This window comes from Scyliorhinus canicula, chromosome 27, assembly GCF_902713615.1.
Source record: "Scyliorhinus canicula chromosome 27, sScyCan1.1, whole genome shotgun sequence".
In the NCBI taxonomy this organism is placed as follows: domain Eukaryota; kingdom Metazoa; phylum Chordata; class Chondrichthyes; order Carcharhiniformes; family Scyliorhinidae; genus Scyliorhinus; species Scyliorhinus canicula.
The window spans coordinates 8,786,089-8,803,870 of NC_052172.1; the positions used below are offsets into that span (position 1 = coordinate 8,786,089).

The 17,782-nt window shown below is 49.1% G+C and overlaps 1 protein-coding gene across 1 annotated transcript in view; it reads right to left on the reverse strand.

Annotated features, from left to right (window-relative positions):
- The window catches only part of LOC119957898 (ryanodine receptor 1-like), a 463,450-nt gene that overhangs the window by 194,470 nt on the left and 251,198 nt on the right, over nt 1-17,782 (reverse strand). The window contains exons 46-51 of the mRNA XM_038786087.1: nt 17,525-17,633; nt 15,473-15,593; nt 11,455-11,624; nt 9,515-9,735; nt 5,455-5,545; nt 1,582-1,722 (exon numbers count right to left, since the gene is read on the reverse strand). Of these exons, the coding sequence (XP_038642015.1) occupies nt 1,582-1,722; nt 5,455-5,545; nt 9,515-9,735; nt 11,455-11,624; nt 15,473-15,593; nt 17,525-17,633 (853 nt within the window). The remainder of the gene's footprint in view (nt 1-1,581; nt 1,723-5,454; nt 5,546-9,514; nt 9,736-11,454; nt 11,625-15,472; nt 15,594-17,524; nt 17,634-17,782) is intronic.

Genomic DNA, 17,782 nt, shown 5'->3' on the forward strand with positions numbered 1-17,782 from the left:
ATACACCTGAGCAGGTAGATGGAGGTCTCAGTTTAACATCTCGTTTGAAAGATGGAACCTCAACAGTGCGTACACTCAGTAATACACTGGAGTGTCAGCCTTGATTTTCCTATTGCCTCAGAACGTTTATTATGGTGAATAACTGACCCGTTTGGCTAAATGTCATAACCCCCACAAGGCCCACGGGGAAACCATCATCGATCTCCTTGTGGGGCTCATGGAGAATGAGCTTCTCAGGTAGGGGGCGACAGCACACCCACCTTGGGCTCGTTAGAATCGAGGATAAAAGCCGGCCTGAGCAGGGATCGGCATCTTGATTGTCTCAACGGGGGCTGTGATTGTGGATAATTATTGCCGTGGACTGATTATTGTTAAAAGCAAAGGAATCTTTTCCTTCCTACCAATGACTTCCTTGGTCATTAAACGAAAGTTCAATCCACAGTCTAATGAATGATCGGGTCCCAGCAGGGACAGTGATTAAGGCTTTAAGCACTCAAATTAAGGAGAGAGAAACAGATAAGGATCATTACTCTTGATCAGAGTCCTGAAACTCTGCTCACGGTTGACCACCTGAGTGATTACCAAAAGACGAGCATTTCAAGAAGAGATTGTACTTGGAGAAGTTAAAAATAAAACAGATGTCCTGAATTTTGCCGTCAGCAGTGCAGTGGAAGCATTCATCGCCGACTGCATTTCCAACTACTTTCCTACTTTTTCAGTCGGTGGGAGCTGGAACCTGCTGTCCCCTGCAGTGTGGATCCATCAGCTCGGTGGAAGAGAAAGGCCCAGTAGCAAGGCTCAATTCCCCTGAAGCTATGCCCTCTCTCAAGCCAGGTCCCTTGAGGGCTGTCTTTGTGACTCAATGACAGGGATGGGTTTTAAGTCATTTTAACCATTTGCTTTGATCCACTTTCAATTAGATCTCCCTAAACAAGCACATCTCCCCCACCCTCCCCAGGGGGAAAAGGCGTGGGAAAAGGGCAGCACGGTAGCACGTGATTAGCACTGTGGCTTCGCAGCGCCAGGGTCCCAGGTTCGATTCCCTGCTGGGTCACTGTCTGTGCGGAGTCTGCACGTTCTCCCCGTGTGTGCGTGGGTTTCCTCCGGGTGCTCCCGTTTCCCACCACAGTCCAAAGATGCGCAGGTTAGTTGGATTGGCCATGATAAATTGCCCTTAGTGTCCAAAAAAGGTTAGGAGGGGTTATTGGGTTACGGGGATAGGGCTTAAGTGGGTCGGTGCAGACTCGATGGGCCGAATGGCCTCCTTCTGCCCCGTATGTTCTATATTCTAATAGCAGAACCCTGGTGTTGAGCAGAGCCAGGGATGGAGGTACTGAAGTATTTTGATACTCTTTCTGATTTAAGGGCTGTGCTAAATGAATTAGCGCAATTACAAATGCAAGTCCAGGACAATCAACTCAAGTTCCTGACTGGCCATCAGCACTTTGTCTTGGGGGCGGGAGGGTTCTCCAACATAAACATCTCGATACGCACAAATATTTCCACTCTACCTTCAAAAAATATATTATTTGACATTTCAGTATTTTATATTAAGCTAGGTCTCGGCCCTTCCCAGTGTACCTTCTGTGACACCGATTCAAAGATTCCCCAGAAGAGTTTACGGGTTAGATGGAGTTCTTCCTCAGAGGTCACACCATAATTTGCCCATCCTGATGGAAGACAGTAATATTTCCAGCATCTGTCGTAGTGATTTGTGAGCAACTAGAGTGGAATCAACATAAGAAAATCATTAGCTGCCAACGTGACGAGGCATCTGACATATCCAGGTAATGGCGCAATGTTACAGTCATGCTGCACTTTACAATGGTTGCTCAACCTTTCTGGTTGAAAAACCTATAAGACGTTGAGCAGATGTCGGCCCTTCAACCCTCCTCTACCATTCAATGAGATCATGATGGACCTGATGTGATAATTCTCAACTCCACTTTCCCGCCTTCTCTTCCAGATTAAAAATCTGTCCATCTCAACCTTGAATATACTTAACGAACCTCTGTGGTGAAGAATTCCACAGATTCACTCCCCTCTGAGAGAAGAAATTCCTCCTCATCTCTGTCGGAAATGGACGACCCCTTACTCTGAGATTCTGTCCTCTGGTCCCAGACTCTCCCACAAGAGGAAACACCCTCTCAGCATCGACCCTCTCAAACCCCCTGAGGATCCGATATGTTTCAATAAGGTCGTCTCTCAACTCCAATGGGCACAGGCCTCACGAAAATCCCTCCACACCCGGGATCAACCTCATGAACCTTCCCTGGACTGCCTCCAATACCAGTTCATCTTTTGTTAAATAAGGGGGCCAAAACTGCTCACAGTATTCCAGGTATGGTCCAGGTGTGGTCTAACTAGAGCCTTGTATAGTTTTATCAAGACTTTCCTACTTTTATACTCCATTGCCTTTGACCTCTCTCCAGCTGGGTCATTAATTACAGAAAGCCATCAAAATTATAATACTAAGCAAAACTCTTAATATTAAAGCTCTTCCTGCAACGTGTGTGTTAACAAAGCTTTTAAAAAAAACATATATTTATTGAAAGATGTGGGGCGCGATTCTCCGCCCCCCCACGCCGGGTGGGAGAATAGCGGGAAGGCCTCCCGACATTTTTCACGACCTCCCGCTATTCTCCCCCCCCCCCGACCCACGCCACAAATCGCCGCAAAAAACAGCGAGCGCCGATTCTCCGAGGCCGATGGGCCGAGCGGCCGGGCCTTCACATCCGTTTCAACACGGCAGCAAACACACCTGCTCGCTGCCGTCGTGAAACGGGCGCCAGATGCCCATTTGGGGCATCTGGGGGCCCGATTGGCACAGCAGTACCACGGCCCCCGGACGCACTCTTTTCCCTCTGCCGCCCCGCAAGATCAAACCGCCACGTCCGGCTGAGGGAAAAGACGCCAACTGCGCATGTGCGGGTTGGCGTTGTCCAACCTGTGCATGCACGGTCTACGTCATCGGCCGCGTCAGCCGGCGTGACGCTTGACATGCGGCCTTGACGCCCGTCGTCAAGGCCGCGCCGCCGTGACGCACGAGGCCGTGCTCCTAGCCCCGCCCGGGGGGGGGGGGGGGGGAGAATCGGCCCCGGAAGTGGGCGTGAAGGTTGCCGTGGGTCACGGCCTGTCCCACGGCAGCCTTTACGATTCTCCGCATTTGCGGAGAATCTCGCCCGTGAAATGTGTGTCCCTGGATCTTCCATGGCAGGAATAGAGCGGGACCAAGAGTTCACAAACAGCAGGGTACAGGGAAAGCACGAACTGAGCAAGGGGGAACAGCAGAGATAGCAGAAGTAGGGGGAGGGCAGAGCACAGATAAACAAAGAGCCCAGAGGGAGCAAGACCATGGGAGGAAGTGGTGGCAGATTTGGATGATGGTGGTGGGAGCAATATCAAAGTTAATTAATGTAGGTAATTAGCATATTGTTGCAAGATGCTTCCCTCATTAGAATATGAAAATCCACCTGTAAGGGTGGCCCCACATTGCTGATCCCTTAGAAGACCACAAGTATTCGCAGACCCCTTTTTTTGGGAACCATTACTTTAAATCATATGCAAAGAAATCATTGATCCACAGGGCTGCACTGTACCACACGTGGATAGCACTGTGGCTTCACAGCGCCAGGGTCCCAGGTTCGATTCCCTGCTGGGTCACTGTCTGTGCGGAGTCTGCACGTTCTCCCCGTGTCTGGTGGGTTTCCTCCGGGTGTTCCGGTTTCCTCCCACAGTCCAGAGACGTGCAGGTTAGGTGGATTGGTGATGCTAAATTGCCCTTTGTGACCAAAGAGGTCGGGAGGGGTTGTTGAGTTGCGGGGATAGGGTGAAAGTGAGGGCTTAAGTGGGTCAGTGCAGACTCGAAAGGCCAAATAGCCTCCTTCTGCACTGTATGTTCCTTTTCTATGTTGTATGAGAACCCAAAGTTAAAGAAAGATCAGAAAGCTGATTTTTCATTGTGGACACGACGATTAATTGTAGTTAATAACAACTCATTCTAGTTCTGCTTTTCTACAGATACATGGAATGCGATGGGATGCGATCCACCAGCCACCTTGTGCTGTCCTGGAGTGCGGTGCGGCCGGTGAATCCCGGGAGAGCCCTCTCACAGGCTTCCCGACAGTCTTCGGGCCTCGCGGGATTCACCAAGTTCTGCGGAGTCGTCGGAATCTGAAATATGGGTCACAAGGGGCGTGACCAAACGGTGGGTGCCGAACCCGTTTTTAAACCGGGCAAACTTACCCAGCATCCACTGGCGACGCGGGGTGTACCGACCTCCCCAGCGAGGCCACCGCTGGGCGCCGATCAGCACTGGGCCACAGAAACATGGACCAGGCCTAAAGGTACCCGCAGGAATTTCCTGGTCCATCGGAGACCCCTGGGTGGGCACGGTGACACTGCCAAGCCAACAGGGGCACTGCCCGGGGGCCAGGGTGGCAGTTCAAGGGAGAGGGGGGCCATGCCCATGAAAGGAGGGTTGGTGGGGGGGGGGTTGAAAAGTGGGGGTGTGCAGGCCAGGTAAGTAGGGGCTTCTGGGAGCCTGGAGGACTGATTAGTGGGGATCCCGGAAGGGAGGGGGTGCTGTAAGGGGGGCATGAAGAGGCGGGACCCCATGGTAGCATGTCCTCACTTGGGGGAGGTGGGGGGGGGGGGTTATGTGTGGGAGGTGACATTGCCCATGGGTGGGGTGGGGGGGGACCCACAAGCCCACTTGAAGATCGGGGCACCCTTTCAAAATGGCAGCCCCTTCTCAGGGTTAAGCTCCACAGGGCAAAAAATAAAAATAAAAAATTAGAAGTGTGGGCTAAACCAGTGAGAAACTCCCCAGGGCCCAAAATAATGACTAAAGTGTCATTGAGTAGCGGCAGGGAACTCCCTGTAAAACCAGCCACAAATAAACTTTTTTGGAGAATCGCGCCCATGATGCCCTGAGGGAGACATTCAAGAAGAATTATGCAGGACACATCACACATGGAGCTATTTCCATGAAAGTGATCCCATTGCACCGACCCAGCAAATTAAATTTTTTATTACTGTGCAAATCTGCTTTCATATACACAGATAATTAATTATCTGCATTTGTGCTCCGGGGTGGGGAGCTTTGCTGTTTATGCTTTTCAAGGAATTAATGGTTGGTAAATCATGCACAACAGAGGCCAAAATTCTGACGGGCTTCTCTTGATGCCCCAGGTGAGAAGCATCGGCAAAGTCATGAAGATGAGCAAAATGTGCTACAAAATCTGCATTTGACCACGTCTGGCATATAGGTAACAAAAAAAAGCAGCAAATCACGCAAATCTCTGTAGATAACTTACATTTCCCAAAGAAGTACATAACTAAGCTTTTCGGAAAGCAAACTTTTGAATGATATTCTGACGGAGATCCAGAAATTGCCGACGCTACACTGCCACCAGCATATTCATTAGAAACAGAGGTGGTGGATAAACTAACCTTCAGCGGCATTTTAGCATATTCGTTTAATATTGGTACATCAAAGACCAGTCGACGGAGTAAGTGTTGCAACATTGATGGGCGGAGATAGCTGTAAAAAGCAGAGATAATTGTTAGTCTTAACGAGATGAATATTTGTGGAACAAATGGATTAGGACTGTCCAGGAACTTGACAATTGCCATCTACGTTAGCTCCTAGAATTTTGAAGCCCCCATATATCAGCTGAGCACCCAACCGAGTTGAAAGAGTTCTCTGACAAAGTGCTAACTCTGACAGGGCGGTATTGATGACTGCCACGAGACGGAGGCACAGCAGTAACATACCCACGATGGTGGAAAGAAATTACTCTCATGTTCCCAATCTAGCCATCATCCGGTCACAAGACCGTTTGAGTCAGCAGTAGGCCGTTGGCACGGATCGTTTGACATACTTGGGTCTGGTATATGATGGACATAGGACCCAGGCTCATTTTGGGCCACAACTGGAATGTACACTGTGCATGTGCCCAGTTTCACATGTCAATATGGGGCAATACCTGGGCAATATTCAGGCTTGGGTTGACATGTGCCGAATAACATTTGCGCCAAACAAGTGGCGGGTAATGCTAATCTCCAACAAGAGAGAATCTAACCATCTCCCCATGACATCCAATGGCACTACTGTCAGTGAATCAACTGCTCTCAACATCCTGGAGGTTATCATAGACCAGAAACTGAACTGAAAATGAAAATCGCTTTATTGTCACGAGTAGGCGTCAATGAAGTTACTGTGAAAAGCCCCTAGTCGCCACGTTCCGGCGTCTGTCCGGGGAGGCTGGTACGGGAATTGAACCGTGCTGCAGGCCTGCTTTAAAAGCCAGCAATTTAGTCCAGTGAGCTAAACCAGCCCCTTGGAAACTGGAACAGCCTTATAAATGCTGTGGCTGAGATTTAGCAGCCATAAATCCCTTTATGGCCGGCAAATCCCAAGGATCAAAACTGGATTTTCTGAGGCGACGTCTTGATTTGAGAACTTCCCCGCCGATCATGTGATTAGGGCATGAACCTGATTTCCATACATTTTATTAAGTTTAAATGTATTTAAATGGCGCAGAGGTGCCATTAGGCCCAGAGGGTTGAGGGCCATGGGTGGAAATTTCCCCCTGACTGTGCCAGTGCTAAGTGGACACTGCAAGGGGACAATGCCATGTGGGCACTGCCAGGGGGTAACCCCCCCTCCATTAGGATGGTGGTTCCCTTTATGTGTGGTGGGGGGGGGGGGTGGGTAAGAGGGGAGAGCTGATTACATCGCAAGGAGGGTGGGGGCGGAGTAGAGTGGCCCCGATACATCCGTGGTTGGGGATGGGGTTGCTCCGAAGCTTGTGGGAGTGGTCCTTCCATGTCTGTGGGGGAGCGGGGCAATTTAAAAGGTGGTGCCCCACCCGCCGGAGTGATACCATAAACCATGCCCACTAACGTTCTGCGCACTAAGTGCCAGAAAGCTGGTCTGAAAACCGGGAGAAACACTCCAGTTTTCATTCAGAGCCTGACGCTGACAAATCTGGGGAAAACTTTGCCCAGTAGCTACAACAGCAGGCCAGAGGCTGGGGATTCGCTGGCGATTAATTTGTCTCCCGATTCCCTAAACCCTGTCCACTATCTACAAGGCACAAGTCAGGAGTGTGGTGGAATACTCTCCACTTGTCTGGTTCAGCATCATTCCAACAACACTTAAAGAAGCTCAATGCCATCCAGGATAGTGCAGTCCACCTGATTGGCACCCACCTTAAATAATCACTCCCCCCACTACTGATGTTTGCTGCACAAGATGCACTGCAGAAACTCACCAAGGCTCCCCCGACAGCACCCTACAAACCTGCAACCTCTACCACCAAGAAGGACAAGGGTAGAAGATGCATGGAAACACAGCCATCCGTCATTCCAACCATGTTAGTCACTGAGCTGTTGACACTGAGTCATCCAGGCACCATTGCCTTGCGGTTGAACACTGTATTGGCATCTGCAACCCATCCGTTATATAGTAAAAGGCTAAAAAATTGACTAGATTTACCATAACCACCAAAAGCCAGCTGGTTGTTGCTATTCCTGATAGTTAAATCTACCATTTTATATTTTGTAATTCAGAAGTAAAGAAGTCCCTCGGCAAAATGAAGCTGTGTGAATAGCTGCTGTTCCATTAATCAAGTATTATCAATTCATAAGAAGAGTCAGCTGCGTTTAACTTTACTGAGAATTTATATTGCTTGCTATATAGTGATATAATGGGTTACAATTACCAATTAAACCTACACAGCAGCAACCTTTCCTGCTGAAGATGTAATTATTTATCCATGAGTTTATAATTTTAATTCTTGCTACATTGGTGCTGATCAAGGTGAATGATGTTAATTTTGTGCAATAAAACACATTTTATGAACTTCGGTTTCTCACTGGCCAGCATCAAATAATTCCAAGGCAGGTGCTGCTAGTTAAATGCAGAGTAAAGTGCCATTTACTTACTCTGTCCTGTAATTAGCAAGAGTCCAGGGCCAGATAGACAGGGATGGATATTAGACCGGATACAGGGGGCGACTCTCCAGTTCTTTGTCAAAATAACGGCATGAGAACCTTTACATCCGCCTTCTGGAGCAGAATGAGCCTTCCATGGGTGGGATTTTACTGCCCTTAGACAGCCCCCCCCCCCCCCCCTGCAACGGGTTCCCCGGCGGCGTGGCCAACAATGCAGCTGGTGGCCAATGGCGAGCCGTTTCTGCCGCGTGAAAACCCGCCATGGGGGGGGGGGGGGTTAAGAATCCCGGCCCATGGCTCATCCAAAGGAAGCATTTCCGACAGTGCAGCGATCCCAGAATATTGCTCTTGAATTGTTGTCTAGGATCACTTGCTCAAATCTTTGGAGTGGGACTTGAACCCGTGTAAAGATGTCCATACCGTATTAGTTATCAACATTTGATAACTGGACGCATAAACAACACTAGTAATGACATCCAAACTACAAAGTTTGACCTGGAAGGACGTGGTATGGCGCTTCTGCTGATTTGCGCATAGAACATACAATGCAGGACGCCATTTAGCCCATCGAGTCTGCACCGACCCACTTAAGCCCTCACTTCCACCCTATCTCCGTAACCCAATAACCCCTCCTAACGTTTTTGGACACGAAGGGCAATTTATCATGGCCAATCCACTTAACCTGCACATCTTTGGACTGTGGGGGGAAACCGGAGCACCCGGAGGAAACCCACGCAGACACAGGGAGAACATGCAGGCAACGCACAGACAGTGACCCAGCGGGCAATCGAACCTGGGGGGCGCTGTGAAGCCACAGTGTTAACCACTGTGCTACAGTTCCCTTCAGGCTGCCCTTGTACCTAAATATGCTAAACCAGTGAAAACAATCACGGAATGTCAAATGACAATTCTATCCAGTGCAAATTAACGTTCTGCCAACAGAACAGAGCATTACTGAGATTGCGTCTGGAGAACTGTGCCCATTCTCAACTGTATTCATAAAATGGCACAAAATTTTTTGTTTTCATTTGAAAAAAAAATTAAGAGTACCCAATTCATTTTTTTCCAATTAAGGGGCAATTTAGCGTGGCCAATCTACCTAACCTGCACATCTTTGAGTTGTGGGGGCGAAACCCACACAGATACGGGGAGAATGTGCAAACTCCACACGGACAGTAACCCAGAGCCGGGATTGAACCTGGGACCTCGACGCAGTGAGGCAGCAGGGCTAACCACTGTGCCACCTATGGCACAAAATTGATGGCACTTAAATATGCCAGTGAATACATTTTGTTTTGAAGCAGATTTGTTTAAGAAACAATTCTATTCTAAAATGCAGCTCATTGCATCGATTCATGGCAGATTTTACATTGTGATATGCAAAAGGTATGAACGGAAACTTGAGGGGGTGGGGGTGGGAACAAAACACTTTTCAAAACTTGTTCAAATTTGGGTTCAATTTGCAGAGAGCCAACTGGGCCCTAAATGGGCACGCTACCCACCACTCTTTCCCCACCCCCCTTCCCCCTGTGCTTCACAACGATATGCTTACCTGCACAATGCCATGAGGCCAACTTCAATAACATCCCTTTGTGCCTTGGTTAGGGAGCGACCGCGGGACAGCCGGTAAATGGTGTGCAGCATGGAATCGATCATGATGGCTCGATGCTCAGTTCCAGCGAACAGCGGCGCACACTTGGTTATCAGAGGAAGGACTGCAGTACAGAGGTAACGGTTCAGAGCGAGGGCCATCTCAGTGGTACTGAAAGCAACCTGGGAAGGCAGTTGGAGAGTCAGACCTGTTGCACAATAGCCAAACCCCATGTTGCACACAGCAGAGCGCGAGCAATTCGTTGACTAACACGATTCACAACTCATTTGTAAATCTCAATTTTGAATTGAACCGGGACACGCACAACGATGGGCGCCGGAAGGTCCAATTAGTCCATCATGCCTGGCCCACCTCGGAATGGTTGGAGCTCCCACCCACCAACACCATGTTACATCTCGGGGAGGGGCAGAACCCACAGTTAAAAAGCCTCTAGCCTAACAGCAGAACAGCAAAGCTGGAAAATCTCTCTACCTCCCACCCTCAAAGAGATCAAACCGAATCGAGGAGATGACATTGATTAGCTCCTTCACCTTTTATTAGGTGTGATCTCGGCTCCAACCAAGAACTAGTCCAGCTCTCTTCTGAAGGCTTGCAGTGAGTCAGCACATACAATGCATTCCGGAGATAAGTTATTCTCCGGGAAAAGAAACTGAAATAATCTCACGTGACCTGCAAACCCCTTTCACTGTTTTATATACATCCATCAGATCACCTGTAAGTACTCTTAAAGTCAATAGAACCAGCTGTTGAAGCTTACCTGCCGAACTAAGCAGGGCGTGTTACGCAGGAACATCTCTGGAAAGTATCAACAGAAGATGCTTATCCAGTTCTGAACAGCATTCTTCTTGATATGAAATAAATGTTTTCAGTGGCAGGTTTAAGGACAAGGTCATTCTACGTTGCCAACTAAATGTGGGCCATGGAGACGGAGAGGATGTTTCCTCCTGTGGGAGAATCTAGAACTAGAACTGTTTAAAAATAAAGGTTCGCCCAATTATGGTGGAGATGAGGAGAATCTTTCCCTCAAGAGGGCCGGGAGCGCACTTCCTCAAAAGGGGGGTGGAAGCAGAGTTTTTGATGGTTTTCAAGTCAGCGCTAGGTAGATTCTTGATTAGCAAGGAAGTGAAAGTTTATCTGAGGAATGCGGGGTTGAAGTTACAATTGTGTGGTGAATGTATTCACCTAAGTATGAACTGTCCGTATAGTGCTGTGACCTATGACCTGGAAATGATAATACGGTCTACTTCCAGGTACTGTACCGGAACCCCGGTGGGCTCCGCCTCTGGCTCCACCCTCACCGGGGGGATATATAGACCAGCCACCTGTGGGTGGCGCTCATTTGTACAGCCGACACTGGCAGGCGGGTTCCTGGATGATAAAGCCTTATATTCAGTGGTTCTCACGGTCTCACAGTGAATTGACGGTATAACAAATTGGGTATGCCATGATCTTACTGAACAGCAGAACAGGCTCGAAGGGTTCCTGCTCCTAATACGTGTGCTTGTATGTATGTTTGTGTGACACAGGAGGGCAAAAGACTAATATTAACAGGCACATTTTAAAATTTAGGAGCTTGGTATGAAAGAGTTCCAGAGTCCAATAATCTGCTGGTTACATAGTTCTATGAAAAACCTTCAGGGACGTCAGTACTGTTCAATTGTCTGACTTTCAGAAGCCATCCGCTATCTCATTTATCGAAATAAACTTTTCACACGGATTTGTTCTAGCCCGAGCCTTAACATACTCTTGTTCCAATGTAAAAATAACTGGCGCATCTGATTGTGGCGGCTGCGATGGACAAAACACCTGACTACAACTGTGGCTCGAGGAGGAAAACCTGGAGACAATTTACTGAAAATTAGCATTTAAAGATCACTTACAGTATCCAAGGAGGCAGCAGCTCTCATATCAGGGAGGAAGCCAACCTCCAGTACGTGAAGAAGAAAATCCTGATTTTCTATCCCGTAGACACGATCCAGGAACAGCACCATGGGGGCTTTATGGTCGGGGACAAAGCTGGCTGACATTTTAGGCTCAACAAGGTTGCCATCTGGAAATCACAAACAAGCAATCAAAATCAGGGATGCAGGCAGCAAGAGATTGACGGTTATACCAGAAAATAATTTTGCTTTATTAATTTTCACACACAGCCCAAGTCCATGTGCCGAGACCAGAAAATAGAGCAGCATTGTTGCATTTTTAAAGTTCCTCTTATCTTGCTTAGGCAATACATCTCATTGGAATTTCTCACGCGATATGGTTGTTGGCATGTGGTGTGGGGGTGGGGTGGCCTGCTGGCAGGTGGGGTTCGATCGCCCTCTTGCGGGGGGGTGGGGGGGGGTAGAAGATGGGGTTACAGGTGTGTGGGATGGTGGTGGTGGCTCAAACTGGCTGACCCGGGGCGTTGCCCACTCGCGCCCAGTGTTGCCCACCTGGTGGGGCCGCTTGGAAGGGGGTGGGGGGGGGGCCTGATTCCTCACCGTGGACGCCCCAAGGACATTCTGCAGCTTCTTGCCTTGCTGGCTGGTCCTGGCTGTCAGGCCCACGGCCTCTGCCACCTGCGCCCAGGTACGGTTGATGTCTGTGGATGGCAGCTGCCTTTCCACCCCCGGGGAACAAGGGGCCAAGGAACATCAATCGCAATGAAATGCTTCGAGTCAATAGATAGGAGTCTGATGTCGGAGTCCTTGTCGTCGAGATGCTCTAGGGTTGAGTGTAGGGCCAGGGAAATGGCGCCTGCTGTGGGCCGGTTGTGGCAGTATGCGAATTGCAGTGGATCTAGGAGTTCTGGGAGTATGGAGTTGATGCGCTTCATGACCAACCTGCGAAGCGCTTTATTACGACTGAAGTCAGGATCACCGGGCGGTAGTCATTGAGACACGTTGCCTGGTTCTTCTTTGGCACCGGTATGATGGTGGTCTTCTTGAAACAGCTGAAGACCTCGGAGCGGAGTAGGGACAGGTTAAAGATGTCCGCGAACACCTCTAACAGCTGGTCCGCATAGTCTCTGAGTGCAGAACTAGGGATCCCGTCCGGACCCGTCGCCTGCCAAGGGTTCACTTTCCGACTTCGGAAGCTGTGACAGTGGGTATGGGCCGCTGGGGTCATCGGCAGCAAATCGATGATTTCCTGCTCGAACCGAGCATAGAATGCATTGAATTCATCGGGGAGGGGTGCGCTGATGCTGGGGATACTGCTCGGCTTCGCTTTGTAGCCCGTTGTGTTGTTCAGGCCTTGCAACAACCGACGAGTCTGTAATGCTAGTCTGTGACTCTAGCTTGGTCTGATATTCTCTCTTGGCATCTCGGATGGCTTTGCGGATGCTGTACCTGGATTTCCTGTATAGGTCAGGGTTGTCTGACTTGAACGCCTCAGACCTGTCCTTCAGTAGGGAGTCAATCTCGCGGTTGAGCCATGGTTTCCGGTTGGGGAACGTATGTACTGCTTTCTTTAGCACGCAGTCGTCCACACATTTGCTGATGAAGTCTGTGATGGTGGTGGCATACTCATTTAGTTTGGTTGCTGAGTTCTTGAATATGGACCAGTCCACTGTCTCTAAGCAGTCACATAAGAGATCTTCTGTCTCCTCGGACCAACACTACACGACCTTCCTAGCTGGATTCTCCCGCTTGAGTTTCTGCTTGTAAGCCGGGAGAAGGAGCACCGTCTTATGGTCTGATTTTCCAAAGTGCGGTCGGGGGATGGAACGGTAGGCGCCCTTGATTTTTGAGTAGCAGTGGTCAAGAGTGTTGTCGCCCCTGGTGGGACAGGAGATGTGCTGGTGGAATTTTGGCAGTACACTCTGGAGGTTGGCCTTGTTGAAGTCCCCGGCCACGGTGAATAAGGCCTCCAGGTGTTCTGTTTTGTAGTTGTTTATAACTATGTACAGTTCATCCAGCGCCTTCTTCACTTCTGCCAGGGGTGGGATGTAGATGGCTGTGATAATGGCTGAAGTGAACTCACATGGAAGGAAGTATGGGCGGCACTTCACGGTCAGGTATTCCATGTCTGGGGAGCAGGAGGTCTCCAGATCCAAGCACCAGGAGGAGTTGATGAGGAGGCAAACCCCTCCACCCTTCGCTTTGCCCGAAGATGCCGTGCGGTCCGCCCGGTGAATTGAGAAGCCTTCAGGTTGTATGGCACAGTCCGGTGAGGCGGGGATGAGCCATGTCTCTGTGAAACAGAGCACACAGCAGTCTCTAACTTCCCTCTGAGAGGTAAGTCTAGCGTTAGGTTTGTCCAGCTTGTTTTCGCCGCTTGGACGTTTGCCAGGGGTATGCTGGGGAGCGGAGTCTTGAAACCGCGTTGCTTCAGTCTCACCTGCAGACCGCCGCATTTCCCTCGCTTCCTCGGTCGGCGGCTGCGGCCGGATATTCCCGGGATCCGATGGGAGACATCTGACCTTGTGGAAGGTAGGTGCTGCTCTTCAGGGTGTTATGTTGTTCGCTGGAATGAGTGTGTGTGGGGAGTGTAGTGCTTATATGCGGCTGCAGCTTGTCAGACTCTCAACTGCTGGTCCCAACCCCAGCGAATAAGATGCTGTCATTGTGGTGGTATGGATATGAGCACTGCCATTGGTGCAGAGCACTGGCTCCCCATTGGCTCTGGCTGGTCATGTGCCTCTCGTCCGATTGGTTGGGACTAGTCATGTGACTGCTCTCCAATTGGTCGAGAGGCAAGTAGGCCCCGCCTCGTACCCAGAGTTCCCGGCGGTCGGTCATTCTCTGCAGTCGACCACCGGGCTAACAACTAGCTGATTAAAGCCACAGTTCGGATCCTAAATGTGTCTCGAGTCGAATTGATGGTACATCAGTCATGCATTGGGATTGCACTAGTTCCACATGGCGGCGGTGCTAGTCTAACGGGTCCTGAATTTCTCCGGGAACAGCAGCGCTGTTGTCAACACTCACGATTCAGTCCCGACATTGCGCTTAGTCTCTCAAAGGGAAAATTCACCCTGATATCTTAAATAGTAGCCACTAAACAGATTCAATAAAATCTATCTCAAGGTATCACCAGTAAAAGATGCTTTGTGGTTAACTTTCGTTTCAGGCGAGCACACCGGAATCAGGAAAAAAGTATTGAGATTATAAATGTTTAGCACAGTGGGCTAAATAGCTGGCTTGTAATGCAGAGCAATGCCAGCAGCGCGGGTTCAATTCCAGTACCAGCCTCCCCGAACAGGCGCCGGAATGTGGCGACTAGGGGCTTTTCACAGTAACTTCATTGAAGCCTACTTGTGACAATAAGCGATTATTATTATGAATCCTTACACAAGGTATCGTTAAAAAGATAGGGTGAAAATGTAGAAGAACGTTCAATAAAGTAACAGGATAGATGAGGTTGCAGCATATTACTCCCTCTTAATTGAATTAAAGGTATTATTATTCATCTAGCCAAGGTATCGAAAGAAAATTATTGGATCAGAAATCAGTCTTGAGCACAGCACGTTTGTTCTATTGGAATTGTGGGTGTCATTGGCAAAGTTAGCATTTGTTGCCCATTTCTAGTTGCCCTTTAACTTGCTGGCCATTTCAGAGGGCAACCTCATTGCTGTGGGTCTGGAGTCACCAGTAGGCCAGGCCAGGTAAGGACGGCAGATTTCCTTCCCAAAAGGACATTAATGAACCAAATGGGTTTTTATAACAATCGGCAATGGTTTCACGGCCATTAATTGAATTTAAATTCCACCAGTTGCCATGGTGGGCTGCGAACCAGTGTCCCCAAAGCCTTAGCCTGGGGCCTCTGTATTATTAGCCCAGTGACATTACCACCACCTTCCCTCAAACGGTCCCAAACATATCCATCACCTGTTGTGATGCAAATGATGTGAACAAACAATTCAGGTCAAACAATCCAAGATTTGGGCAAGCACCAGAATTAGCAATTCGTCTTTACCTTTTCCAAAGGCAGGTATCTGCAACGGTAAACTGATAACACCAACTAAGTCTTCAATAGGAACCAGGGATCGCAGGATTGCTCGGATTCTCAATGCTTCACCTTTTCCAGCCTGGATCAGCTGTTGCAAGAAGGAAATGCCCAACAGAACAAAGTTATCTTACAAACTGCTTTTCTGCCTAAGGCAGAGCAAGCCAGCACATCATCTATTAAATCAATGTTATTTGTTCAAGCGAAGGGCCAGATTTCACTCATGCTTCGAAAACTCATTTACGGCCCGTTATTATGGAACGGGCGATTTTCCAATGCAATGTTTGATATTGTTTTGTTGTTAACCAAAATGAAAAATTATGGGTGCGATCGAATGGCCCCATTGTGGCCAACTCGGTGACGCGGCGAGACCATGAAATCTCGCGAGGTAGGGCAGCACGGTGGCCTAGTGGTTAGCACAACCGCCTCACGGCGCTGAGGTCCCAGGTTCGATCCCGGCTCTGGGTCACTGTCTGTGTGGAGTTTGCACATTCTCCCCGTGTCTGCGTGGGTTTCGCCCCCACAACCCAAAAATGTGCAGAGTAGGTGCATTGGCTACACTAAATTGCCCCTTAATTGGAAAAAATAATTGGGCACTCTAAATTTATAAAAAGAAATCTCGCGAGGTTTGTGACGCTCGGAACGCCTCACGAGATCTCGCTAGATGGATCTTGCCCTTGTTGGGTGAGATCCAGATTTACAAATTTCTCAAGAAGGCAACACATATGAACAAATATGAATATGAAAGCTTGCTCCGCCAGCTATGATTTGTCCCATAACTTACAAAGGTGGCACGCTTTATCAACTGGCTCCGACTGTCTCGTTTTAAAGGACAAATGGAGCCCAGATTAATTCCAGAACTCAGTGAAAGATGAGGGAATGTGACACACTTACACCTGTCTGGCAGCCTAAAAAGGTTACTCTACTATTGGTGGCAGCTGGGCACCATCATATTATATTTCCTGGTCTCTGACTCCTCCTCAGCAATTCAAATTCAATAAAATGCAATTCAACAAAAATGTCTTTTTACGTTATGTTAGACGGTAATGGGCAAATTCTCCAGCCGTTGGCTGGCAGTGGGGTTCTCTGATCTCGCCGGCAGCGTACACTTGCCCGCGGGTTCCCCAGGCAAGCAGCGGGAGTAGAGAATCCCGCCGCCAGCGAAAAGCCTGGCCTAATTCCCCGTCCTCCCTAGCAGCGGTGCCCCGCTTTCTGTTTTTAAATCAACATAGAACATAAAACAGTACAGCACAGAACAGGCCCTTCGGCCCTCGATGTTGTGCCGAGCAATGATCACCCTACTCAAACCCACGTATCCACCCTATACCCGTAACCCAACAACCCCCCCTTAACCTTACTTTTTAGGACACTACGGGCAATTTAGCATGGCCAATCCACCTAACCCGCACATCTTTGGACTGTGGGAGGAAACCGGAGCACCCGGAGGAAACCCACGCACACAGGGGGAGGATGTGCAGACTCCGCACAGACAGTGACCCAGCCGGGAACTGAACCTGGGACCCTGGAGCTGTGAAGCATTTATGCTAACCACCATGCTACCGTGCTGCCCCTTTTAAAGAGCACCCTACCCAAGGCCAACACTTCCACCTTATCCCCATAACCCAGTAACCCCACCCAACACTAAGGGCAAATTTGGAGACTAAGGGCAATTGATCATGGCCAATCCACCTAACCTGCACATCTTTGGACTGTGGGAGGAAACCGGAGCACCCGGAGGAAACCCACGCACACATGGGGAGGATGTGCAGACTCCGCACAGACAGTGACCCGAGCCGGAATCGAACCTGGGACCCTGGAGCTGTGAAGCGATTGTGCTATCCACAATGCTACCGTGCTGCCCAACCTTTCAGATTAATCTCTAAATCAGCAAAGTTATTTTGCACACAATTGATTCACTTTGAAGTGTGACAGTCGCCTGCAAAACGTACAAAAAAATGGACTTTGAATACAACTATGGCGATATGGGGTGTAATGGATTATTGGTTCATCGACATTACTTACGTGCATCTCTGGAGCACATCTGCCCAACAGATCAATCAGTGTGGCATAGAAGGACATGATGGCATTACCCAGGTGTACACGATTTTCTTCATGTGCCTCTTCACCAAACCTAGATACGTGAAAAAATAAGTTATGATTTACTGACTCTGAAGAAGTGCCGTACAGATTCAAAATGGTAATGTTGTTTCTCTCACACAGAGGCAGCCAGATTGGCTGAATGTTTTTTTTTTATAACATTTTCTGTTTGTGTTACAGATT